This window comes from Malus domestica, chromosome 15 (assembly GCF_042453785.1).
Source record: "Malus domestica chromosome 15, GDT2T_hap1".
Taxonomy (NCBI): domain Eukaryota; kingdom Viridiplantae; phylum Streptophyta; class Magnoliopsida; order Rosales; family Rosaceae; genus Malus; species Malus domestica.
The window spans coordinates 17,044,299-17,069,181 of record NC_091675.1 but is presented as its reverse complement, the minus strand read 5'-3'; the positions used below and the strand labels follow the sequence as shown (position 1 = coordinate 17,069,181).

The following is a 24,883-nucleotide window of genomic DNA, read 5'->3' as shown; positions in this document are numbered from 1 at the left end:
AATAAAAAAAAGACAAAATAAGAAAATATAAGAGGAATGGATGGAAAGAGAAGGAGAGAGAATCCTAGTCCGTTTAATACTGCACAAAATGTCATCTCATATAATCGTACAGAACTTATCGCTATGATTTTGGCCGTCATTGGTCATTGGTCATCGGTCATCGGTCATCGGTGCACGTCACATTGCACTCTGATGATTATAGTCGTCAAGTTATTTGACTTTTGGACGTGATTAAGTTTAGCCAGAATCATTGCGCTTCTGTTTGAGTTTTGTCGTTGGTGTTATCTCTTTCCACTGCATTGGATATTAAAAAAGCAGGTCGAAGTCAAGGTAAAAAACAAAAACAAAGCTATCACATCATAACTCCAACACCAGCTTTTCCCATCTTATCCTCATCTTCAATATAGCAATTAAACAATATTTAATTGATCTTTTATTTTTATTTTTTTAATACATTGATATTTTTACATTAGAAGAAGAGGAAATTTAGCTAAACTACACAATGAGCATTCTTATTTGATATCGAATTCGTCATCCATAAAATTTAATTTTAAAATTTCTTACTTCTAAATAAAAAAAAATATCACCAAACCACATTAATTAGTAACATTGATTGATCTTTTATGTTTTCCTTTCATTTGAAGAAAAGTATGATGCTTTTACTGTGGTTGTTATAGAGTTAAGTGGCTGAATGACGTGTCTTGGGTAAAAAATATTAAACCTCATCCTAATCACGTCTTAGGTTGACGTGTCTTTTCCTTGGTAATTATCCAATGGGTCATATATTATATAGAGAATTTTAATGAAAAACTTTCGGTACTATTTATTTTAACAAAAAAATCATATTTTTACATTAAAAAGTCAATTCTTGTACTATTTATTTTACCTTTTACTTAATCTTTATTATTAAAACTTAAAATTTTCAAACCATTTTCTTTAGTTTTCCTTATTATTTATTATCTAAATATACTTTAAATATTTTTATATTTTCAAATTTGAAAAACAAACAAGAAATAATTTCTTCTGTAGAATGTTCACGCAGGGAAGCTTACTCGCCGCGGCGGTGCATGGGAAACATTTTCCAGTCAGATAGAAGCAGCGGCATAGCCAGCATAGGATCTTGGTTGTCCTTGATCCTAGCAACTTCAAAAGTCCTATATATTTGTTTGTATATCGTTTTTTATTTCTAAAAACATTTAAGACAAATTAAATTACAACTTCTTTCTCCTACTTCTTTTATTTTCTTCCATCATATTTGTCTTTTTTTCTCTCTTCATGTATGAAATATTTTAGTTGAAAAGCCTTGGCAGTTTTCAACATTACTCTCCACAATATCCTGCATTCACTCTCAATAAGCCTCAACAAATGTCGACATAAACTTTCAACATATGTTGACAAGAATTAGAAGATATCTATTAGGTTCTCGACAAAATAGCCGGATAAACCTTTTTAGTTGATATTATAACTTCATTATTTGAAAATACTGGTTATGCTACTGGATAGAAGTGTAACAGAAAATAATGCGCACATTTGTGGAGGAGAGTGGGAAATGTGAGCGTGAGAAACGAAAGATTTTTTAGTATAACTGGAACAAGAAATAGTACATTACGTGTCACTATATCAATGGTGGAATATGTGTTTTAAAAAGTTAATAACTTAAAAAATACAAAAGTATTTTTGCTCACCAGTTATATAAAAACACGTGTTGTACCACCTATGTTTCCCTCGTCATAAAAATCTTCTCGTGGAAAACAAGTGAGGAAAAACAGTGAGGGGCGGCTGTGATAGGGAAGGTGTATGCAGCCAAACGTTGAGGGTGCGAATGGGCCCACCACAGAGAGAGAGAGAGAGAGAGAGAGAGAGAGAGAGAGAGAGAGAGAGAGAGAGAGAGAGAGAGAGGTGTGTGGCAAGTGCTTTTAATCAGGAATTTAGGATCACGTTTTTGTGTGTGTTGTGTTGTCACAGCAGCAAAAGCCCGAGAGAAAGGAAGGAAAATATAGAGTGAGGAGAGAGAGAAAGAGTGAGTCTTTGAGGAGGAAGAAGAGGAGAGGAGGGGAGGGGAGAGATAGTGTTTTATTTAGACAGTTGGAGGAGAGGAGACATGTCCAAGGTCTTCCCAACACTTATATTCTTTGCTCATTCATCCCTTACCAGATACCAAAGGTCTCTCTCTCTCTATCTCTCTCTCGTTCTCTCCCACTCAATTTCTCTCTCTTGCCTTTCCATTTTCTTTTTCCATTTATGGGTTTTATTTTTCTGCTAATTTATTTTATGAAGATTTTTTTTTATTTATTGGTGTAGAATCCAAGTGGGTTGCTTTCTGTTTGCTATTTACTGATTGCATGTAGATTTTGCGATCATTTGGTTTTGTTTTCAGGTGTTTCTGAAGATGGGAAAGTAGTAAAGTTGTCTCCTTCATCAGTTTCTTGTTTCATACCTGTTTTGGGTATGTTTTTATTTCTATTTTTGTACATTTTTCTGCATTTTATTTGTTTTTATTTAAATTTTACTTATTTCCTCTTTTATTATTGGGTTTTCTGGACAATGCTTTGTTCTGGTGGGATTGAATGAGTAATGGGGAGAGTAATATATTTTGTAATTTTTTATTTTTTGGTATGATTGGAGTTGGTCTGGAAATCTCAAGTCTTTTCATTTATCTGTTTTTATTGGTCTAATTTGTTGGTACTGCTTGTAAACTTCTCTGTAATATTTACTGACATTTTCGATCAGGTTTTCTAAACCTTGTTTTTTACTTACATGGTAATTGAGATATTAAATGCAATCTGTATAAACTTGGAAAAACCGCTTCTTGGTGTTCTTAGCATGCGGAGTCTGAGACATTTAAAAGGTAGAAACAGGACTACCAACTTGTTAGCTGTAAATGCTTCGTTTGCTGATGTAAATCTGATTCGAAGTAGGAGAAATGCTGTGGCTTTTGTTGGATAAGTGATTCAGATAGAATAATCTGTTGGATGGTTCCAATTTATCGGTGAGTTTTCTTATGTTGGTTTGTTTGTGATATTCATTCATGTTCGTGGGATTGAGTAGATAATTTGTAAGTGTCCTTAATACAAGGTAGTACTTATTAAGGATCTTTATTATTTTGCATAAAACTCAGGACACGACGATAGAATCATCTATACCAACTCAAAACTTGAACAAGAACATTTTCAATCAAACTTCCGTCCAGGCAATGCCCCTTTATACTAATTCCATGTCGTGGATTCCAAGTGAACGACAAATTTCAGAGTCTTTATCCAAGGATGTGAGCTTCAAAGTGGTATCTCCGCCACAAGGTTATCATGACGCAAAGCATTTAGGACTTAAACTACAAACAGACCAGGGATCATCATCCACAACCCACTCAATTGTTCACTCTCAAGGTCAGTGCAATTTATCAGAATCTGGTATATAAACTCGTGGTTTATGATCTTATCGTAATATCCTGCACACATTGTTTTGGTATCAAATTTCTGAAGTACACTGTTGTAATTAAAAAAAAAAACAACTTTTTGATATAAAAAGTTTGTTTTAAGAAGTGAAATTTCTGAAGACATGGTTCCCTTATGTACTTAGCTCATATGCTTACCATTAAAACATTCTTTGTTCCCCTTGTTTTCGTGGACTTAGTTCTCTTCTCTTCTGTTTCTTGTCCTTGAACACAGGCGAAGATGAAACATGTGGTAAGGGTGCTGATGGGAAACTGAAGCCAGTTTTCTTGCCGAGTAATCAAGATTTAATGTCGAACCCTTCTCAAGTTGGTTACGGCAATTTAGTGGTAGGTGGAGCCGTTATACCCAGAATTTAACCGTTAGATGGTTGCTAATTTGAACATCTCCTTTCTTCCAGGGCTGCATACCATATCCTTATGTTGACCCTTACTTCAGTGGGTTCATGACTGCATATGGATCACAGGCTATGGTAAGTTTTGTTTCCATTGGTGTTTGATTAGATTCTTTCACCAAATTGCGTCTAAGGAAATGCGGCTAATTGTCTTTTTAACTGTTTAAGATGAATCTATATTCTACAATTTTTCATCTGATTGGACAAACAAGTTTTATATCCAATTTATGTTGGTCTGAGCTCCATCATTCTGATTATATTTATTAGTTTTTCTTGTTTGTTGTGATTGTCACCACCTTTTATGAGCTTATAATTGGAAATTAACTTAATGCAGTCCCATATGCTTGGGATCGTACCTACACGAGTTCTGTTGCCTCCTGATCTGGCACAAGATGGACCCATCTATGTCAATGCAAAACAGTACCGTGGAATCCTCAGAAGGAGACAGTCCCGTGCAAAGTTGGAGGCTCAAAACAAACTTCTCAAAGCTCGAAAGGTATGCACCAAGTCAAAATTCATTTTGATTCCTTTGCTACATTTGGTTCTACATGGAAGTATGTGTTCTTAGTTTGCAGACCAGAATCTCATGTTACTCATCCTGATCTTGTCCATGGAAGAGAATCAGCAGTTGTGTAATAAATGAAACCTCATCCATCCAAACCATGCCTTACCCTCTTGACACTTTTAAATCAATGCAGCCTTATCTCCACGAGTCTCGCCATCTTCATGCCCTGAATAGGGTAAGGGGCTCTGGTGGACGTTTTCTCAGCACAAAGCGGCAATCAGACCAGAACGCCTCCAGTAGTACCCACCACGTTTCTGACTCCATCAGCGTACTTCAGAAAGATACAGGGGACACAGAAAGTCATCACTCGGAAAGCAGTGAATTCCTCCCTAGTGTTGCAATCCACTCAGACATGACAAGTGTTTCCAACACAAATGACAACTTTCGGCAGCCAGATCGCAGGTTTGTAGGCATCCCTCCCCACATGAGTGGAGCAATGGAGTTCCATGGCAGGTTTATGCGTGCGGGAAACCAGCACTTTGCTTCTGTTGTCCGGTGAGAGGTCAGCACAAAAAAGATCATCTTGTTCTCAGCGGTTGGGCAATTCATCCTTGGCTTTTCTCACTCTGCTACCATCTTTCAGACAACTGGTGATTGGAAAACCAAAGATCAACCACCCTTCGTGCTTCTAATGAAATGGTGGCATTTAGAGATGCTGTAGTCTAGTAGGTTTCATATGTATTCTCTCTTGTTCTAGTTCTGTGTTGTTAACCTTGATGAAAGGAGACTGTTTGATTCAAATCGGCTAAAAGCTACGTTGCGAATGTTGCACAAGAACAGTTTGGTTTGATTCGATTCCGATATGTACGACCTTGCATTCGTGTGGCAAGTTCCTTGCATAATATTGGGTTTTTGCTTGCAGCTGGTTTGATATAAAGTTTGTTTTATTTGTTTATTCATTTTTTTGGGTTCAAAAAGTTTGGATGATGATGTTTTCTGGGTTAAAAGTTGATAACGTGATGCTGAAGCGTTCTTAGAACAACTCATTGCCTGCATCTCGCACCCAATTCTCTTTACCTGCAACTTGCAAGCCGGCACATATGTAAACTATCTCATTACATCACACATGTCAAATTTTAATTTGTCTGCAAGAGTGAACGGTTCCGAATTGTTCTATTTTTGATATTAAGAATTTAAGTATTTTCCTTTACATATATGAAGCCAAGTATTCTTCTTGACAAAATAGCGCCAATGTATCATGATGGTATTCGGTATCAAACAAATTTTTCCTACATAATTTGAAAAAATAATATTTTTTTGTTTGTTGGAAACAACAGGATATTATAAACTACTTTGATTTATTAGATGAAATTTAAACTTGGATTCAACTCACATGTGACTTTTGTTTTAATAGAGAAAGAACAATATACTGTTTGTTCTAGCTAACTTGACTTGACTCGTATCAGTTTTATGATGCTTTCTATTAAATTTTTTTAATCATCAGATCTATATTTTCATTTTTAATCAAAAAAATTGACAGTTAAAAGATCCTTAAATTAGTGTTTGAGAATGAGACTTTGAAGTCCATAGGAAATCTCATCATACGAACTACGAAGTTGCAAAACCAATTTACATGGCCCCACCCTCACCTTAATAAAATTGACCAAAACAAATCCCATTGTTCATTTCCTTCATTTAAAAAAAAAAATTCAGAATTTTCAACTGCGACTAGTATTTCTCTAGAAATGAGATGTTTTAAGTTCAAATTTCGTTGATGACGAATTCAATATCAGATTATATTGCTCATTTTAATATAAAAATATTGATATATTAAAAAAAAATCAAAATTTTCAACCCCCAAATTTCCACTATGCACTTTCCAGATAGTTAAAAAGGAGCCGGAGATTAGAACAAGCCGAAAACCCAAACCCAGCAAAAAGCTCCTCACATCCCCACCCAGCCATGGTGTCGTACGTGAACGCGCTGCTGTACGGGGTGGGCGGCCTGGTGGTGGCCGGCATGGCATTGCTCGTCGCCCTCCAGGAGCGGCTTGTCTACGTCCCCGTCCTGCCGGGTCTCACCAAGTCCTACCCGATTACCCCCGCCCGCCTACGCCTTACTTACGAGGACGTCTGGCTCCACTCCTCCGACGGCGTTCGCCTCCACGCTTGGTTCATCAAGCTCTTCCCCCACTGCAGAGGTCCGATCCGGTTCTCTTTGCCCGATTCGTTTTTGAATTTCATGTTGTGTTTGATTTGGATGAGCTCTGAATTCTGCTGAATTGGAATTGGGTTTTGGTTTTGATGAGACAATTAGGGTTTTTTCGGTTAGGGGGCTTAGTGAATTACCCAAAGCAGCTAACTAATTGTGTTTGTTTTTGTTAAGTTAGATTATAGCTTACTAGAAATGCATGCATTCCACAGTAATCCCTATTCATTTCGTTTAAAAATTCGTCTCTGTCTCTAAGTAATTAGGTCTTTACTTAAAAATGAAGCTGTTATCTTGGACTGCTTACGAATTTTTCGGTATGTTTGTAGCACACAAGGAACAATATTTGATTCTAAGATTCTTATTTTGCTTTGCTTTTCAGGTCCAACCCTCTTGTTTTTCCAAGAAAATGCTGGAAGTATCCTTTTTCTCAGAATAGTCAGTCTTTGTTACTATAATTTGGAAACAATGACGTTGTGCGTTGTTTTCATGATTTTTCATTTTGGTTTACATGTAATTTCATGAATTTAGTGAGGAATTGAGGGTTCTATATGCTTTATTGGCCTTGACCACTGACCTGCAGACATTGCTCATCGCCTCGAAATGGTCCGGATAATGTTACAGAAATTGCAATGTAACGTGTTCATGCTTTCATATCGAGGGTATGTGCCTATTGTGTTTCTATCTTGTTGCTTTGTTATTGTATCAACAGCTTAATTAAGAGTAATATATGATGGTTGGAAAGAAAATTTGTGTTGGTGTATGCATACTAAGATGCTAATCTTCATTGATATAAACAGTTATGGAGCAAGTGAAGGATATCCTTCTCAGCATGGGATCATAAAAGATGCTCAGGTATGCTTTTCATTTACAGTTGAATTATGATTCTTACTGTATTTATATTTTAGCACTGTTTGTATGATTTTCTTTCTTTCTTTTTTTCTTTTTGTCTGCTAGGTTGCATTGGATCATCTTTCTCAGAGGACTGACATTGACACATCTAGAATAGTTGTCTTTGGAAGGTCACTTGGTGGTGCTGTTGGAACTGTGGTCACTAAAAACAACCCTGATAAGGTATCACTCTATTAAATCTGTTGCAACTTAATGTTTTTCACTTCCTTTTGAGTATTGGAAATTTCACCACCATCACGGTACTTAAATCGTAAATTTTTTTTTTGGGTGGGTAGGCCGAAATAATTTTTCTCTCTTTATGCCTTGCAGGTTGCTGCACTGATAGTGGAAAACACCTTCACATCTATTTTGGACATGGCTGGAGTTTTACTCCCTTTCTTGAAGTGGTTTATTGGAGGCAGTGGTTCAAAAGGTCCTAAAGCACTTAATTTTCTTGTACGGTCTCCTTGGAGTACAATTGATGTCATTGGTGAGGTGAGCTTTCTTGGTGGTAGAATTTATTGTTTCACCCTGCAATTAGACATGAAAAACAGAAACAATATGGTAGACTTTTATCGTCTGCCTTTTTCAATTTTCTACATATTCCAGTGTTCTGATTGTACCAGTCCATGTTTGATTCTACCCAGGATATCTGGTTGAAATAACTGTATTTTAAGTCATTTTTTCACCAAAACCATATTGTGCTTTAAAAGTGAGCTACCAAGTGTAAAAATTGGCACCAGTACTACATTTCAGCAAACGTTAGTAACATTAAACATGATTCTTAAAGATGTAAAAAAAAAAAAACATCCTTTCTAAATAGTGGTCATCTCAAAATCAACAAAGTGTGATGAGACACTTTTCTTCTGCCATTACCTTAATGTTCTGTCCCTCACATGTGACGATAAAAAATGCAGGTTAAGCAGCCAATCCTCTTTCTCTCCGGCTTGCAAGATGAGATGATTCCTCCGTCCCATATGCAAATGCTGTATGCCAAAGCAGCTGCCCATAATAAGCAGTGTGTTTTTGTGGAATTTCCCACTGGCATGCATATGGATACTTGGCTCACTGGTGGTGATAATTATTGGAGAACGGTCCAGGAGTTTCTTCAACAACATGTTCCAGCAAAAAATGATGATGAATCGTCTCACACTGATAGAGGTAAGTTTTGGTTACTGAAGTCTTCCAAAATCTTTACACAGAGCACGCACAAAAGTTGAATGAAGGAAAATAACACTCCATAAGATAATGAATGTATAAGAATTATGAACAGAGAGGGAAAATTCATGTTGGATCATTTTACACATACTGAACTGTGTAATTTAAGGATTAACTTGGGAATGGATGCTGGCGCTACAGCCTGGTTGAGTTCTAAAATACTTAATTATTTGACTGCACGTCAAGTACCACTGGGGCGGGGGTGAAACTTCATGTTGTATGAACTTGGGATGTAAGTTCCTTGTACTGGTTTTCAAATTACATGATTTATATTTGTCAATCTTTGAGCTTTGCTTTTGATAAAATTAGTTATCCTAGATTTCGGGGCAGAATGATTTACTTCTTGGAGCATTCTTTTGTGCAAAATGATTTACTTTCTCTTTCTCCACTCTCAGATGTGGGGGCAAAGTGATTGGATGGATTTTAGACTTGTTCAAGCAATCTGATTGGCTCCTCACTCAACACAATCTGTACCTTTTTTCTGAAGCTGCAGCAATTGAAAGCTCTCTTTGAGGAGCCGCTCTGCAAGGACCGCTGCACCTATTCAGGTCTTCCCTGTTGAATATTTTTTGTTGGTTTACAAACTTGAGACAATTGGGAGAAAATGTGAATGCCATGGATCTACTATATGACTTCTGACATACACGCTCGATGCCTAATCTGTTCTTACTGACCCATTGTATGAAATAAGAAGTCACTATATATGCAAATATATATGTTGAGTTGGTGCATCAGACCGTTTGTATTGTATCCCTTTTGTGGTGCGTTGGGACAAATGTTGCTTTGAAAATTGTTAGGTTTAAATCCAAGTCATTCGGAGTCGACTGTTTAATTACCTTTTATTGATTTACTTTTGAGTCTCAACCGAGCAACGCTATTGAGTTTTTTGTTTTTCCGGTTACAATGCGATTCAGATTATGTGAACCGTATGTTTGCTTCTTGGTAACGTGATCAACGAAGATTCTAAAATCGGCTTCGTTGCCGGAAACTGGAATTTTCCACTGTAGTTGCCGGGACAAATGAAGCAAAATGAATTTTAAACTCCGCGTTAATGAAATTTGGGGTCAGACGTCTAAATAAATTAGTTTTTTTTTTGGTTTTTTTGACGCCTCATCCTATGTCCTATGTTTGATTATTCCTCCCCAAATCGCTTGGTCTTAATATTTTGTTAAACAACAACAAAAAAACATAGCAAATTTATCCTATGTGGACCACAGTTTTTAGCGTAAAAACTCCTGGCTAATTAGCCACGCCTCAAATTTAAAGAAATTTCTTTTTGTATTTTTATTTATTTTATTTAATTGGGTTTTGGTGTGTCTTTCTGCGCCGTCGCTTCTCCATAAATAAAATGATTAAATAAATCAGTAATTACGATGTGGCAACTCAACCCATTTACCATTCTACCCCCACCTTCCTTCCGGCTTTCTTATATTTTCTAAACTCAAGTAAGCTCTGAGGAGGAGGGAGGGAGAGAGGGAGGGAAGAGAGTGTACGGACATGGTGATGGAAGTAGTAGGAGGAGAAACAGCAGCGTACAGCCCGCGCACTGTGGAGGAGGTTTTCACCGACTTCAAGGGCCGTCGTGCTGCCTTGATCAAAGCTCTCACCACTGGTCTCTCTCTCTTTTCTTAATTTACTTGTTAATATTTATTTTATTTTATGTTAATTTTTAACTTTTGTCAGTTAATATTTTGACGTTTTGTTAGGGCGGGTAGTCAATTTGAATTTCAGAAGATTTTAATAGATTTTTTTTTAAAATTTTCATAAAATCTTCTTGAGTGTTATTCAAAAGATCCAATAATGTATGTTTATTGGACCTTTTGGGCAATTCTAATTGATTAATATTTCATAGGATTATGTAGACTTCTTGGAAGATTTAAGAGGATTCGTATAACATATTTCTATGAATTTTGATGGACTTATACAATGCTTAATCTTGACCGTCAAATAGATTAAATAGTAATAAATGTGCCTAGGTCATAATTTTTTTTTTGGTCAAAACCTAAGTCATAAATCTAATCAAACTGTCACAGCAACCATTTTTCATCCAGTCCCCTCCCTCTTATGCTATTTTTGTCAAATGTTTTATGGGCAATTATATAGAGCTTTCACACAAAGAAATGCCTCTCAGTTACATCTCTCATTCACATGCAAATCTTGATTTCGAAAACCCCACAAGAATGAATCGATACAACTAGACAGAGAGAGAAATGGGAAATTACCAGTGAAAGCACATTCAATATCAGAAGCACAACACCAGCGATAAACCCAACAAAATCAACAACAAAACCTTCATACTTTTTACGCAACAAAAAACCTCATGCTATTCACAAACAGATTTTGAAATCAAAGGAGAAAATCCCACAAACCATAATCTTCAGAAAAATCATCTATTAAAAAAAAAGGGAAATTGATCACTTAACAGATGCATAACAAGAAAGAGTGGGACCCAAGTGTAAACACGAATTTCTTGTAACAAATGATACAAGAACACCTATACAAAATAAATTTGTATTAATGTAAATTTAGGGTTACAATCTCTTTACAACTTGATCTTCTGATTTGATCTCCGAACTGTGTAGATGTGTAGTGTTGTTGATCCAAGGGTCGTGATGACTTGATCTTGTATGAACGAATGCCGCAAGGTTTTGGCTCTTGGTAATGGAGGAACCAACACTTATAAGGGTGTTGGTGGTTCTTCATGGGATTTGACGAAGAACAAGAAGGGTTTTTTGAGCCTTCCTGAGTGTTTGAGTGTTTTAGGGGTTTGAGTGCTTGAGAGTTTCAGAATTTCAAAACTTCAGCGTCTAGGTGTGAAATGATTTATGGACCTCTTTCTTTGTCTTGGAGCCTCCTATTTATAGACTCTCCAAGCTTTGACTACGGATGGATTTGGCCTTGATTGTGGGCTTGATTAATTGACAAAAGAACCATGACTCGATTAGTGGGCCGGTTCGTGATTTGACTTCATCAATTAACATTTGATTTAATTAAATTAAAATCAAATAATTCATTTCTGCCAAGTGTTGACACATGTCGTTCTTGATGACTCATCCGATTTTGTTGAGTCACACGTCATGTGTACAATTTATGAGACACGTGGCGCATGTCACGTATACCCTGGCACGTTGAAACTTTAATGCGTTTGTAAACATTTATTTCATCGAAATTTCGATGTCTACACCAAGAACACAATGAAGAAGAAAGGTCTCAGAGTTCAGTTTGGTGCTTATATCGGCTTAGGAGAGAAAAATCAAATTGAAGTTTGAAAAGAAATCCTAGGGGGAGATGAGATTCTTTGTAACCTTTGTTATGCATAAAATTCACTCCCAAATCCTACAAAATCCTTTACTAAAAGAAATCTCTCAAAATCCATGACGTTTTGAATACCTACATATTTGAATGGACTTTTTAAAATCTTAATTGACTACCGCTGGATTTGAATGTATTCTTCAGAATCTTCTTAAATCTTAAATTAACTACACTATGATTTCAAAGTATTTTAAAATCCTCTTTTAAAATTTAATTGACTACACCTGAATTTTAAAGTTTATTAAAATCCTATCAAATCCTAAATTGACTACACCCCTAAATGTTTTGGGAAATTTGAAAAAATAACCAAATTTTAGACCTGATATGGAATTATAGCCACCATTTTAATTTGATGATAATTATAACCAAAACTTGATGTAAAAGTACTAATATACCCTTAATATTAGAGTTTCTCACAACAACCAAAACAAACTTTTAAACTATCTTAAAGGGAATTGTTATTAGTACTCAAAAAATCTCATTTCGCACTCCAAACTTTCTATAATTAGAAAGAAAAATACATTTGTAAGGAGTGTAAAATGAAATTTTTGGAGTGCTAATAATAGTTCCCATCTTAAAATGAGAAATTAATATTCAATACTTTTTTGTTTTCACTATTCACTTTGTAAATGCAATTTCGTATTCTTTCTTCATCCACTGCAAAAAATATATCGGAATATATGCAATTTAGTTAGTGAAGCACCAAATCTAAGTATCTAATTAAAAAATAATAATTAGCCATGGAATTAGTACCTTCTAAAGAACATTCTCATAGCTTGTCCTGCTAATTAAAGAGAAAGCCAATATGTCTGCACCTCTATAATTCAGTGGTCTCAACCTGCAGTAATCCTCAACATTTTAAGGTAGTTTAAAGGTTGTGTTGTGGTTGTTATGAGAAACCCTAGTATTAAGGGTATATTAATAATTTTACATCAAGTTTTGGTTATAATTATCTTAAAATTAAAAGGGAAGTGTTATTGGCACTCCAAAAATCTCATTCTACACTCCTCACAAGTGTAATTTTCTTTTCAAATATGGAAAGTTTGGATTGTAGAATGAGATTTTTGGAGTGCCAATAACAATTCCCAATTAAAATAATGATTATAATTCTATACAGGGTCTAAAATTTGGTTATTTTTCCAAATTTCCCAAATATTTTCCTCATTTTACTAACTTTGTTTCTTCTTGTATTTATTTATTTGTTTATTTTGTGCAGATGTTGAGGATTTTTACCAGCAATGCGATCCTGGTGAGAGGGCTCTCTCTGTTGTCTTTTTTTTTTGGTCAATTTTTTTTGTTTAATTACTGTTTTACCTTTGTGTCCATGGCCCTTCAATTTTATTAAATTTGTTCACTATAAATTAATACTACATAAAATTATTGCTTTCTAACTTCTTCTTTTTTTCTTTCTAGTTTTAGAACTTGAATCTTTTATTTCTGGTCCTCCCTTTTGTTTTTGATAGAACAACATATTTACACTAAAGAATGTGGCAATAAATTGGTATCAAACTCCCTTTTTTAAATGCTTAGGTTGCTGCCACTCAGTACTACGATTTGGTGGTATCCTTTTCACTTGGAAGTAGGAGGTCTTAGGTTCGAATCTCGTGGATGGCAAATTCGATACCAAATTAGGTTTCTCATTATGTGGCTTAGCCGAACTCCCTCTCCCCCTAGTGTAAAAATATCAATGTACTAAAAAAAATGCTTAGGTTGCCCCATTAGCTTTGTTCTCTTTGCTTTTTTGTTTCGTTTTTCGTCCATCATTTTTACGTGATGCTTACGATTTGGTTGTGTTGAGATGAAAGACATAGGTTTCTGTGGTTTCCTTATTTGGGTGAGAGTACTAATTTCGTAATCGCGTTTCAAAAACCTACCTTCTGGGGTCATTTAACTTGGATCTAGTTAGAAAATTTGTTGCATTTGATTGAATCCTGCATGTAGTGAAGATATAACTGCTAGAAAGAGCATTCACTACATTTTTTTTCTGGTTTTTGTCATCGGAACTGGAACATCGTTGAATGTTTCCGTTGGCAGTTGCTCTTATGCTTTCGCATTGCATTATTTTCTAATTTGGTGTTTCTATATTGTAAACGTTTCCGTGCAAGTTCTTAACACTCTCTGTGGTCCTTATGATGGATGCTTATTATTGTGTTTAACTAATTGGTAATTGATTGGTCAATGTTTCAGACATGGTGAATCTTTGTTTGTATGGATTCCCGAATGAAGAATGGGAGGTTAATCTACCTGCTGAAGAAGTTCCTCCAGAGCTCCCGGAACCTGCTTTGGGCATCAACTTTGCCAGAGATGGAATGCAAGAAAGAGACTGGTTGTCTCTGGTAGCTGTGCACAGTGATGCATGGTTGCTTTCGGTGGCCTTATACTTTGGTGCCAGATTCGGTTTTGACAATACTGAAAGGTATGCAGATCTCCCTTCTTGAGTGTGTCTGATGCTTTTATTTCTATATGCATGAAAACTAAGGTTGTTTTGAAGTTGCTCTTGTTGTCGCTGATCTTTTGCCTATTGTTAGTGTTGTCAAATCTCAAGAAATGAAGTTGTTGTAAGTTCTGAAGAGGGTTCAAATTCAGCATGTGGGATTTAGAACTTATAGAAATGGGGATTTAAACTTCAATGAAATTGTAAAACAATATCAACGCACCAAATTGAATTTTAAATCAAGAATCGTATATATTTGCCTTTGTTGTACCTGTCATGCAGGGTAATATTAGTGAACTTTCTGGTTGGGTATTCTCTCAGTAGAAAATGCGAACAATGCACAAATTGATTGTTGACGTGTGCTAGGATGCCTAGAGATGGCGCGGATTCATTTTGAGGGTGGGGGTAGGATTTAACGCCGATTTAGATAGCCAGATCAATCGGGTCAGAGCTGTTGTTTAAAACGCAACATGTGCATCTGAATGGATTTTGGATCAAAGGGACTTTCACTAAGGGAACCCTGCAGTTATCAGAATTTAGTGTGCATAGCCTAACTAGGTTCATTGCAAATTTTGGTGCAGGGAACGTCTCTTCAATATGATGAATGATCTGCCATCTATCTTCGAGGTTATGGCAGTCATCGCAAAGAGACAGTCAAAGGAGAAGTCATCAGTTTCAAATAATAGCATCCATAGGCCTAAGTCAAGCTCTAAAGGGGTAAAATGAATTTCTCTTATATGTCTATTTAACCAACTAGAAACAAGATTTAATTAGTGCTTCCGATTACGATCGTCTTTTGCCTGAAAACATACTACCTCAAGTACAGAGGATTTTGATCTATTCTCCACTCTCGTCGCCCTTTGTCGCCGGCTCTCCTTCCCATGTCAGTTAAATATAGGCCACAACACGTTATCAGCACACTCTTGACGATGTGCTAAAGAGAATTTATTTGTCTTCAATTAGGGGAATATTACGTTTCAATTATTTTTAATTGATTAAATTTTGGTTTTCTTGAATTCATATACTTTTGTTGATTCAATTTTGACCTTGTAACAGTTGCTTGCACTAGGGGTTAGATCATGAACTCGCCCATTTGACTACATTTGGTCTTCATAAGTGGAAAAGGTCCTCGCCCGATCCTTCTCCTAGGGATTCTGTGATTGTGACCGTTCATCCTATATCGTGCGGTCAAAAATCATTTTAAAATTTAAAATTTAAAATTAAATATAAATAGTACCTAACAAGAACTGACCGCACGATGTACAATAAACGGTCACGATCACAAATCTTTTTCCTTCATATGTAATGCTTCTCGTGCTCTTTTTAATTTTTATATTTTAATATTCTTCAATTCATTCGATATGACGACTGAAAATTGAAAGGAGTGTGCGGAAGGTAAAAATGAATGAGTAAAAAGACGAATTACACAAACAACTAGCATTATCTCTTATAAATAACGTTTAACGTCAACAGTGTGTAGAAACTTAAAAAAGAATCAAACACAAATAATTCTATTGACCAATCTAATCTACTTGACCCACTCACCATCATAGAATTAGTTGGAGTTGAATCATAGCGTACAGAAATAAATGAATTCTTAATCAAAGATTGATTGACTGGAAATTAAGGGCAAAAAAGCTTGAGTCCAAGATAGACGAAAACAAGAAAAGCTCACAATAGAGGGCAAACACCAAAAGTTGAAGCTTCCATTCCAAAGGGTCCCAAATGCCCTCCTGCTCCACCTGATAACGTTTGACCTAAGCAAGGCATCCTCTCTCTCTTTAAAACACCAATCAAATGTCAAATGTCAAATGTCAAATTTCAAATTTCAAATTTCATATTTAATCTGACCAATACAAATAAAAATTTCAACTTTAGATCTTTTGGTCAATTTCTGCAGGCAAAATATATTATTTTTTGTTTCTGGGTTTTCATTTTTTTTAATTTATTCAGCAGTGGCTTTCGCACTACCACATCCATTGAGATCTAAATATATATTATACGACTCCATGGCTGCAAAAGCTTGAAGCTTGACAACTTTTCAGCTCACCCAGAAGAGAGAAACGAGCGGAGAAGATGGACAAGAAGCTTCTGGATGCAGCCATGGCGGGAGACACTGCGGCGCTTAAAGATCTGATCGCAGAAGACCCACTTGTTCTCGACAGAGCTTTAGTCTCCTGCGTCTCCGAGACGCCGCTTCACGTAGCTTCAATGCTGGGTCACCTGGGTTTTGTTACCGAGTTACTGAGCCGCAACCCCGAGCTGGCCTCCGAGCTGGACTCGCATGGGTCAACGCCTCTACACGTGGCAGCGTCGAAGGGGCACGCGGAGATTGTGAAGGAGCTGGTTCTGGCCGATCCGGGGGCGTGTGCGGTGAGGAACGGAGACGGGAGGACGGCGCTCCACGTAGCGGCCGCCAAGGGGCGGGTTAAAGTAATGAGAGAGTTGGTCCGAGTTGGGAATGAGTCGACTCGGGCGTTGACCGACCGAGGCGAGACGGCGCTGCACTTGTGCGTTGGGTGTAACCGGTTGGAGGGGTTGAAGGTTTTGGTCGAGGCAGCCGGGAGTGATGATGATTTTGTGAATTGGAAGGATTGTGATGGTAACACTGTTTTGCATATTGCCGTGGCCAAGAAGCAAACCGAGGTACGCAATTTGAATCGTATTAACTTACTAACTGATTAACGCTTGAGCGCCACTGATATTAGCTAGCTCAATGGTTATGGATTAGGGGGCAAAAGAAGGTACTTTAAGTCTCATTTGGTGTCTGAATTGGATAATTCACTAGGATTAATGTATGTTTGATGCAAGAAATGGAAGTCGAATTCCAAATCTTGTCTGAGTTGAAGGCAGAACATGGATTAGTCGTAACGGAAACTTATCCATTCCAATCATACCAAGGCGGAAAGGCGTTTCAATGTTCAACTAGAACTCGTATCCGAAACATTAATATGTAGCATTTAGAAACTACTGATACTAATAAAGTGTAGAAATTGGCTTATTATAAATGGATTTATATCTTTTCCTACTGATGAGCATCTCTTAAAAGGGACTGAATTCGTGTTAGTTGCATTTTCTTTACAAAAGGGTGTTTTGAATTTGTGCAGATTACCAAATTCTTGCTGTTTAAAACCGGCGTGAACGTGAATGCGTTGAATGCAAACAGCGCTACCGCCTTAGACATTCTGATGCAGAGTCCTAGAGATTTGAGGGATATGGAGATTGAGGATTCTCTTCGAGGTGCTGGGGCTCAGAGTGCAAAGGATGTACGTAACATTGCGCAGGACTGGGTTCGTGCTCCAACTAAAGAGCGTCAGATTTCAAGACATCGAGGCTCAGCATTGTCCTCGAGAGTGAGTGTTTCTATGAAACCGGCTGGGAACAAGAAACCTACTGATTGGCTTGGTAGGAAGAGAAGTTCATTGATGGTGGTGGCATCTCTCCTTGCAACTGTTGCCTTCCAAGCTGCAATAACCCCGCCGGGAGGTTTTTGGCAGGATGACCTGCAAGTCGACGAAAATGGCAACCCTGTGGCGAGTCCTCACACCGTAGGAACATCTGTCATGGCAACTAAGCAGGGAAAAGAGTATGGTCTATTCATGATTTTTAACACAATCTCTTTCCTCACATCCCTAAGCATAATTCTTCTGCTCGTTAGCGGGCTACCTATCAAACGGAGGAGATGGATGTGGATACAAATGGTCATAATGTGGGTTGCCGTCACAACACTAGTAATAACTTATTTCATCACTCTCCGTCATATGTCACCTAATGACGAAAATGTGCAAATCATGTTACGTAAGGTAACCGAGATATCAGTTTTGACATGGTTGACTTTAATGGTGGTTGTGTTCTTTGGCAATGTTATTCGTATGAATCTATGGATTCTCAGAAAGTACGGTTATATTAAGCCAAAAGAGGTAGACGATGAACTTGAAGAGGTGAGAACTGAGGATTAAGTGAACGACTCTCACTTTTCTATGGCTTTGCAACTCGTCTTTGCAGTATTGCAGATGCATTTAACACTGAATTCATTAATCTGGGCGTGGTATCTGGTTCTGATATGGGGTGCCAAACTAGTATCCGAGAAAGTTTTGGTCTGGAGCTTTATGGAACATATGATCGGACGCGTGAAGGTCTGTTTTCTAGCAGCAAATTTGGATGAAGATACTGTAGTTGTAGCCTTTCTTATCTGATGATTTGGGTTGGAACTTGGAAGGGGTAAACTCTCCGGTCTTGTACATCTATTCCTCTGTTAATAAAAGTACACTGTATGCTGCCTTTCAAATTGTGCAGGTCACGAATCGAATCCTCGTGGCTCGGAGACGGCATGCTGTTCTGTGTTTTGCGTTCTGTCTTCTGTCCTTGTAAATTTTTCAGAAGAAGATATCCTTTGGAGATGTAGGGTTTTGGCTGTCTTATGGGATGTTTGGTTGGAAAGGAGTTCTTGAGCCTTGATTTGAATGTGATTTGTGTAATTCCTTATTTCTGTATTTTTATATACAATTATTGTTCCTTGATTGAAATCAAGGAAATGACAGTGATGATTGTGATTTAGGGCACTTCTCATAAATGTACGAGGCTCTTTTAATTCTGATTGAGTCGATTTAAGTTAGTCAACCCAATGTGAGTGTTGCTTTAGTCAAACAGTTAGACCGAAGTTCATCTCTTGAAATCTATGGATTTAAAACTCTTATGTTAGTACGAATATATCATGATTATGTTTTGTCTTCTAGTCTTTCATGCAACCTAAATTTAACGTCACTGTCCACCAAATACTTAATACGGAATTAAAAAATGCAACTATTGCCATGTGATAAATTGGTGAAATGTGAAAATCTCTGTGTGTGTATATAGCTGACCGGGGACATGGTTAACAACACCAAATAATCGTGTCTAGCCACCTCCTTGCTGTGTCATTTAAGAACATATGCCTAAACAAATGTTGCACTTTCGGGAAGTATTTCCTCTTTGGCTAAATTGCAACACCCGTCCCCGCAATTTATCAGATTTTCACTTTCCTTCAATATAATTTTTTCCCGTTGCATTTCGTCTTTGTAGTTTTATTGAAATAAACATGAGTTCGAGGAAAATTTTGCAAACTACATAGACCAAATTCAATGCTACTGAACATTCATGGACGAAGGTGTATGGACTAAAAACTTGTTTTAGCCTTGCTTCATCGGGTCTCGAAACTTTGCACTCAATTTCGAATAATACTCCTCTTAAATCACGGTGATAAAAACTTTGAGAGTTTTAATGAAACATTCTTAGTAATATTTACTTTTAACGAAAATGACACTTTTACTCTAAAAAAATCACTCCTAGTACCATTTACTTACAACACATTTTAAAACTCAAAGTTTTCAAGCCATTTTCATTAGTTTTCCTTAAAAACTTCTGTTCATTTCCCTCAAAACAATCCAACAAGTAAGGTCCAAGGACAGCTACGACACTTATGCACACAAATATCGCCCGCGGCCGGCTGTGAATCGAACACAATGCCTTCAGACGGGCATACATTACAATGCTTGCAAGCGTATACTTACATAACATGGATTTACAACGGAGAGACGAAGATACAACACTGCCTTTTCCCTTTCATCTCATCTTGCCTATCGATCAACTATGTTCATGTGACAACAAGAAAGAACCTCACAAGCACAGCCATCAAACTTCCCAGGGAATGCCCTGTTTATATTTATTCGTTCATTTCTTCACAATGCGGCTGTATAATGACAAGAACAAAAGCACTACCCAATTTGAAATTCGAAGTTCACCTTGAGATTCACCATCCACTCAGCTTAATCTGAGAGTCTCATTCGGGAAAATAACGTTTGGGTTCCTTATATGTGGATTTAGAGCCGCCAATTCCTTCCATTTTTCTCCAGTACCATGAACGCGTGCTGAGATGCTCCACAAGGTATCACCAGGCTGCACCTTTGTCGTTGCTGGGCCAGAAGATTTTGGAGCAGCTTTTGACTTCATAAATGGATGCTTATTGCTTTTCCCCATTCCATTAGCAAGCAACCAGCGGGAACCGGACTGCTTCTGGTTTGCAGTACCCCATGGCTTCTTTTTATCCGGCTCGGTTTTCAGACCTGCAACATGGACTTCAGTGATTCTAAACTGAGGAATAGCTTCCACTTCGGCCAATTTCTCATCTTTCATCTCCTCCTTTATTTCTTCTTTTCCCACTGACTCAGACTCTTCATCCTCTTGATTATTCTTCCTCGGTTCTGAAACCGAGATGTATATTCTTGGCTTCGGTGGGAGAAACACTCTTTCCACTTGAATAAGAGAAAGCATTGGTGCTCCAACAGGTTCATAGTTTCGTAGTGGATCACGAAGTTGCACCATCAGTGCTACTGTGAAATTGTTCCCTAATAAGCCACACTTTCTAGCTCCTTTGCCACGCCTTCTCTCTCCCCTTGACCCTCCACGAATCATGTCCAAAGAGTTTGCATGATGGGCCGCAAGGATTTGAGAAGTCCGTTCGCTAATATGATCACCATCATCAATTTCACCGGAATCAAGTTTCAACCATTCGTCAAGAGTTAATGAGAGGCCCATTAATCCGTCAACATCATTGCCAGTGTCTTTTATGTCTAACAACTGCATCCCAGCAGCTCCTTCCAAACCAAGGGATTCACCAACATTGACACCCTTGCCCTGGAGAGCTGACATGTCCGCAGCAGACTGTGCGCTGATGTTTGAAGGTGCATCTGCATCGGACATCCCGGCTTGTATCCTCAACCCTTCAATTGAGAGTGCTTCAATTTTATCCATGGCTAAAGGAGCAAGGTCTTCTAAAGAGACATACTCTAAGCCCATCTCATTGCCAGCTGCGCTCGAACTTAACTTATTAGACTTAGGCCCAGATGAAATTCCTTTAGCTCTTGTTAGCCCATCGGATGTATGCTGCCCAACCGATTCATGCTGCACCACGAATTCCCTGCAACACTTAGCGACATGCAATAAAGTTAACAACACTTACCAAAGATGAGGAAGTTTTGGACTTCAAACTAAAAAATCCAGTGTACAAACAAGACGCACAAACCTCTGAGGTCCTTCCAAAGTAGGTGCAGCTTCCCATGCTACTTGCTCCATTGTCTTTCCAGTGATATCTTCCAAGGGCATTAACTTATTTGCTTGCATAGAAAGCTTTTCAATTCCTACTGATGCCAAATGCTGCAATATCTCCATTACCCCAGAACCCATTTCTGCCGGTACCACAACTGGACTAGAAACCTGCATGATCAAGTTCCCGCCACTTTTGGCCTCGCTGAAAAGTGAGGGATTCATGGACCGCACAAACCCTCCATTCTTTGTCTGAAGAAAAGGACCTAACCCATCTCCAAGAGGAGGCAATTCAAAAGGTTCTTCAGCAGGCAAATCCATTGAACTTCCAAAACTAGCACAACTTTTTGGTGGAGAATGTTGAAAGGCCATCTCATTTAAGCCCCACTCCCGCATTAATGCTTCTGTCTCCAAGTCCTCCAACATTTTCGCCTTTGCTTTACTTTTTACTGCCTGAGCTGCTATCTGATGCTCTTCCTCTGCAGCTTGAATCACAGACGAGAAATCAAAACTATCAGATAAATTCTCCCAACCAGACTCAGTTGAAGGTGTGTAGCCATAGTCTGTTTGGTCACTGATGCCTGCATCAAAATCAAACAAAGAACAACCTCCAGCAAGGGCTTCCTTCTCAAATTGTCTTAGCAGACGCTCTCTTGGAGACTCGGGATCACTCTCAGAACTCAATGAAAATGGACTATGCTCTATCCCTAGCATGCTCAAGAACTCATTAGCAACAGATTCTGTAACATCATCCAAGCTATGGGACCTCCCCATCATATTTTTTTTCGAGTCTAATTTCCCTTCCACATAACATCTTTGGTCTTCAGGAGAAGATTCTAGTGCTGCTCTCTCCAAATTGGATACAACACCTAAAGCGGACTCTAGCTCTTTCATGAGTGATTCTTTGGTGCATAAGGCATCTCTGTTGGAAGTGGACTCACTTACCACAAGGTCATTGGTACGACCCTTTTCCTCAGCCTGGGATTCAAGCTCAACTTCATCTTCAACTGCTACCTGTACGCCAGTGGTGATTTCAGAAAAATGGCTTTCAGCTGGAGAAGCATCAGCAGCCTGTGTAACAACTTCTGATTCCGCCAGTTCCTTTGATGGTAATTCTATGCCCTGTTCAACTATGGAAAATTCATTGTCTTCACATTCATTTTCTACTTCTTTACCAGAATCAGGTGATGGGAAAGAACTCCTTTTTATGGGATCAAGATGCTTGTCAACTGGAGTATCTGACTTCTCTTCTTCATCAAATTTCTGATAAAGTGTGTTTACCGAACTAGAAAGTTCCGACCTTGATACTGGCAAAACCTCATGAAGATCCTTTATGCCCTCTACAGATTGAGACAAGGCCTGTGACTGCTGATTAGGAAGAGTTTCAGCACGCCTTATACTTGAGTTATTGTGTCTCGAAGTCAATGCTTCAGAAACATTCTGGCTATTTCCTGTCGCACTGGGATTATCTTCAAGAACTGTATACCCAAAACTAACATTCAATGAACCACCTTTAGCCTTTCCTGATAATTTGAAACTCGTCGTCCAGTTCCCTGAGCTTTTCTCCTCCTCTAACTCCTCCAATGTCAGGGGAAGCAGCCTCGTGAGGTCAATCCTATGCTTCCCCAAATCTAGTTCTGGTGCACCAAACACAGAAGCATATAGCAAAAAATGCTTCGCCTCATACTTTGCCGAATGGTGGGGCCCACTCCTACTACCATATACTGAGCATGTGTGAGTCAACTTCTCTTCAAATTTTGCCGTTCCTTGAACAATCTTTGCCGGATGAGTAACGAAAATACCATCCCGCCTCTTCCAATGTACACATAGACTAATCTCATTCAAAGTGGAGGGCAACCCTTCAATGGAATGGACTTGAAGAGAAAAGCAGCAGTTAAACCTACGGTTTCGGATATGAGTAATCGCCTTCAAGGGCTTCCAATTCCAAAAGGACCTCTTCTCTTTGTTTAACAAGTTTTCACCACCATACTTATTTTTCGATTTCGGGTCAGGTAAACGGTTCCTCCCTAGAGACATTGACGGGTTACTCCCTGCCGGAATTGAACTCTTAAGCGGTTTTTTGTCTACATATAGGGCTTTGCTTATACTCTCAATCTCTTTCAACAATTTCCGATTACCGGAATCTCCGCCCCTCTTCTTCCCACCTTCCAAATTTGACAACATCGTTTACTTTTTTACACACAAATTTCCAAATTCAAAACTGAAACACAAAAAACAATCAAAATTAAGCAAAACCCAATTCTGCAAATCCACCTAAAGGAGCAAATTTTGAGAATTCAAATTAAATTGGGGAATCCTAATTTCTCACAGAAATTGCGAATAATTGAAAATAGAATTGGAATTTAGAAATTAATGAAGAGTGAAAATTTAATTACCGAATTGAGCTAGAAGCTTGCTGGTGAATCGAGAACCAACCAAACCCCTTAATTGCACGATTCAAGTCGCGGCTTGAAATTCCGAGCTGGAATTTTGGGGAAAGGTGTTGAAGATTTTGAATTTAAAGATGAGGAAGGAACGAAATCCCAAATCCCAAATCCAAAAGAAAGAGAGAGTTTCGGAGGTTTCTGAGCAGCCTTTCTGTCGCCCAAACTCTCTCTGTCAGTCTCTCTCCCTCTCTCTCCCTCTCTCTCTCTCTCTCTCTCTCTCTCTCTCTCTGAGTCTCTCTGTTTGAATTGCCGCTGCCTCTTTCAAACGAAAAACAAAACAAAACATAAAAGGAGTCTGTAATTTAGAAGAGACCCCGGAATTGTATCGTATTTAGTTACTTACACTATATTTTCTGTATCCTTTTATTCTAGTCCTTCTTTCTTTTGTTTATTTTCCTTCTTCTGGTTCATTTTGGTATATGATTGTAAATTAGCTTGTAAAGACAAATTTAAGATTTGGGGGTCGAATATATGACATTTTTATTCACAAGAAACGGGTATAGGAATTATTTCGATTATTGATTTAACTTTGTTTCTTAAAACACTTGTATTTGAATTATTCCAATCCGTAATTTCTTTGTATTTATTAACATAAATGGAATTTAAAAAATTTGGATTTCACATCAAGATTCGTAATCCAGTACTAAAATAAATAGGGACTCAGATCAACGAAACACTCATTCTGAATAAGTAAACAACGAACAATCATTAGAGAGCCGCACGTACATTTTCTCCTTCAAGTTCTGATTTATTTTGTCTCTTGATTTTGTATTCGTCCAATTCCTTTTAAAAGTAAAAGATAAGCATGTGCATGCATAAAGGAGAAAATATTATAAAAGGTTAATAAAAGGTTATGAAATTTTCCTCCTTGTAGTTATGGGGGTCCTATTTTTTGTTAATTTTGATTTAACTTTGCCGAACTAACTAATCAAAGTTTTTGTGGGC

The 24,883-nt window shown here is 37.8% G+C and overlaps 5 protein-coding genes across 14 annotated transcripts; 4 read left to right on the top strand and 1 right to left on the bottom strand.

The window, feature by feature from the left end:
* Positions 1-1,877: 1,877 nt before the first annotated feature.
* On the top strand, positions 1,878-5,303 carry LOC103400844 (nuclear transcription factor Y subunit A-4-like). Of its 5 annotated transcripts, none has more exons than XM_070813579.1 (8): positions 1,945-2,163; positions 2,378-2,446; positions 2,919-2,989; positions 3,119-3,383; positions 3,666-3,778; positions 3,850-3,921; positions 4,178-4,339; positions 4,542-5,303. In XM_070813579.1, exons 4-8 carry the CDS (start codon positions 3,194-3,196, stop codon positions 4,905-4,907), a joined length of 903 nt encoding a protein of 300 aa, XP_070669680.1. In that variant the 5' UTR covers positions 1,945-2,163; positions 2,378-2,446; positions 2,919-2,989; positions 3,119-3,193; the 3' UTR covers positions 4,908-5,303. The 5 variants fall into 5 exon arrangements, with proteins under 5 accessions (XP_070669682.1, XP_070669680.1, XP_070669679.1 ...); XM_070813578.1 differs by having other exon boundaries at positions 2,916-2,989; XM_070813580.1 differs by having other exon boundaries at positions 2,849-2,989.
* Positions 5,304-5,966: 663 nt separating this feature from the next.
* Positions 5,967-9,497, top strand: LOC103400845 (alpha/beta hydrolase domain-containing protein WAV2-like). Of its 5 annotated transcripts, none has more exons than XR_003768835.2 (9): positions 5,967-6,548; positions 6,939-6,974; positions 7,140-7,218; positions 7,357-7,411; positions 7,514-7,630; positions 7,778-7,942; positions 8,365-8,608; positions 8,775-8,897; positions 9,061-9,497. XR_003768835.2 is itself a non-coding variant. In XM_029093796.2 (9 exons), the coding sequence occupies exons 1-8, from the start codon at positions 6,311-6,313 to the stop codon at positions 8,869-8,871; spliced, it is 999 nt and encodes a 332-aa protein (XP_028949629.1). In that variant the 5' UTR covers positions 5,967-6,310; the 3' UTR covers positions 8,872-8,897; positions 9,061-9,497. The 5 variants fall into 5 exon arrangements, 4 of the variants coding, with proteins under 4 accessions (XP_028949629.1, XP_028949631.1, XP_028949630.1 ...); XM_029093796.2 differs by having other exon boundaries at positions 8,807-8,897; XM_029093798.2 differs by lacking the exon at positions 8,775-8,897 and having other exon boundaries at positions 9,159-9,497.
* Positions 9,498-10,141: 644 nt separating this feature from the next.
* On the top strand, positions 10,142-14,666 carry LOC103400881 (PHD finger protein ALFIN-LIKE 5-like). Its single transcript, XM_029093806.2, has 3 exons — positions 10,142-10,277; positions 13,194-13,226; positions 14,165-14,666. Exons 1-3 carry the CDS (start codon positions 10,163-10,165, stop codon positions 14,413-14,415), a joined length of 399 nt encoding a protein of 132 aa, XP_028949639.1. The 5' UTR covers positions 10,142-10,162; the 3' UTR covers positions 14,416-14,666.
* A 1,413-nt stretch (positions 14,667-16,079) lies between these two features.
* LOC103400846 (ankyrin repeat-containing protein BDA1-like) lies at positions 16,080-19,002 on the top strand. Its single transcript, XM_029094697.2, has 2 exons — positions 16,080-17,057; positions 17,519-19,002. The coding sequence occupies exons 1-2, from the start codon at positions 16,488-16,490 to the stop codon at positions 18,368-18,370; spliced, it is 1,422 nt and encodes a 473-aa protein (XP_028950530.2). The 5' UTR covers positions 16,080-16,487; the 3' UTR covers positions 18,371-19,002.
* Positions 19,003-19,795: 793 nt separating this feature from the next.
* On the bottom strand, positions 19,796-24,199 carry LOC103400847 (protein PLASTID MOVEMENT IMPAIRED 1-RELATED 1-like). 2 transcript variants are annotated; one of them, XM_008339534.4, is made up of 3 exons: positions 23,888-24,199; positions 21,472-23,712; positions 19,796-21,366 (listed from the first exon to the last, which is right to left on the bottom strand). In XM_008339534.4, the coding sequence occupies exons 2-3, from the start codon at positions 23,673-23,675 to the stop codon at positions 20,211-20,213; spliced, it is 3,360 nt and encodes a 1,119-aa protein (XP_008337756.3). In that variant the 5' UTR covers positions 23,676-23,712; positions 23,888-24,199; the 3' UTR covers positions 19,796-20,210. The 2 variants fall into 2 exon arrangements, with proteins under 2 accessions (XP_008337756.3, XP_017178720.3); XM_017323231.3 differs by having other exon boundaries at positions 23,909-24,197.
* Between the last annotated feature and the right edge of the window lie 684 nt (positions 24,200-24,883).

What these genes read in the sequence shown, in the direction of transcription:
- LOC103400844 (XM_070813581.1), top strand. Translation starts at nt 3,194, where the DNA reads ATGCCCCTTTATACTAATTCCATGTCGTGGATTCCAAGTGAACGACAA. An exon ending in CTCAATTGTTCACTCTCAAG is followed by an intron (nt 3,384 to 3,665) that starts GTCAGTGCAATT and finishes CCTTGAACACAG; the next exon opens with GCGAAGATGAAACATGTGGT. An exon ending in CATATGGATCACAGGCTATG is followed by an intron (nt 3,922 to 4,177) that starts GTAAGTTTTGTT and finishes AACTTAATGCAG; the next exon opens with TCCCATATGCTTGGGATCGT.
- LOC103400845 (XM_029093796.2), top strand. Translation starts at nt 6,311, where the DNA reads ATGGTGTCGTACGTGAACGCGCTGCTGTACGGGGTGGGCGGCCTGGTG. An exon ending in TTTCCAAGAAAATGCTGGAA is followed by an intron (nt 6,975 to 7,139) that starts GTATCCTTTTTC and finishes ACTGACCTGCAG; the next exon opens with ACATTGCTCATCGCCTCGAA. An exon ending in GGATCATAAAAGATGCTCAG is followed by an intron (nt 7,412 to 7,513) that starts GTATGCTTTTCA and finishes TTTGTCTGCTAG; the next exon opens with GTTGCATTGGATCATCTTTC.
- LOC103400881 (XM_029093806.2), top strand. Translation starts at nt 10,163, where the DNA reads ATGGTGATGGAAGTAGTAGGAGGAGAAACAGCAGCGTACAGCCCGCGC. An exon ending in GATCAAAGCTCTCACCACTG is followed by an intron (nt 10,278 to 13,193) that starts GTCTCTCTCTCT and finishes TATTTTGTGCAG; the next exon opens with ATGTTGAGGATTTTTACCAG. An exon ending in TTACCAGCAATGCGATCCTG is followed by an intron (nt 13,227 to 14,164) that starts GTGAGAGGGCTC and finishes TCAATGTTTCAG; the next exon opens with ACATGGTGAATCTTTGTTTG.
- LOC103400846 (XM_029094697.2), top strand. Translation starts at nt 16,488, where the DNA reads ATGGACAAGAAGCTTCTGGATGCAGCCATGGCGGGAGACACTGCGGCG. An exon ending in TGGCCAAGAAGCAAACCGAG is followed by an intron (nt 17,058 to 17,518) that starts GTACGCAATTTG and finishes GAATTTGTGCAG; the next exon opens with ATTACCAAATTCTTGCTGTT.
- LOC103400847 (XM_008339534.4), bottom strand. Translation starts at nt 23,675, where the DNA reads ATGTTGTCAAATTTGGAAGGTGGGAAGAAGAGGGGCGGAGATTCCGGT. An exon ending in ACTTTGGAAGGACCTCAGAG is followed by an intron (nt 21,367 to 21,471) that starts GTTTGTGCGTCT and finishes TAAGTGTTGCAG; the next exon opens with GGAATTCGTGGTGCAGCATG.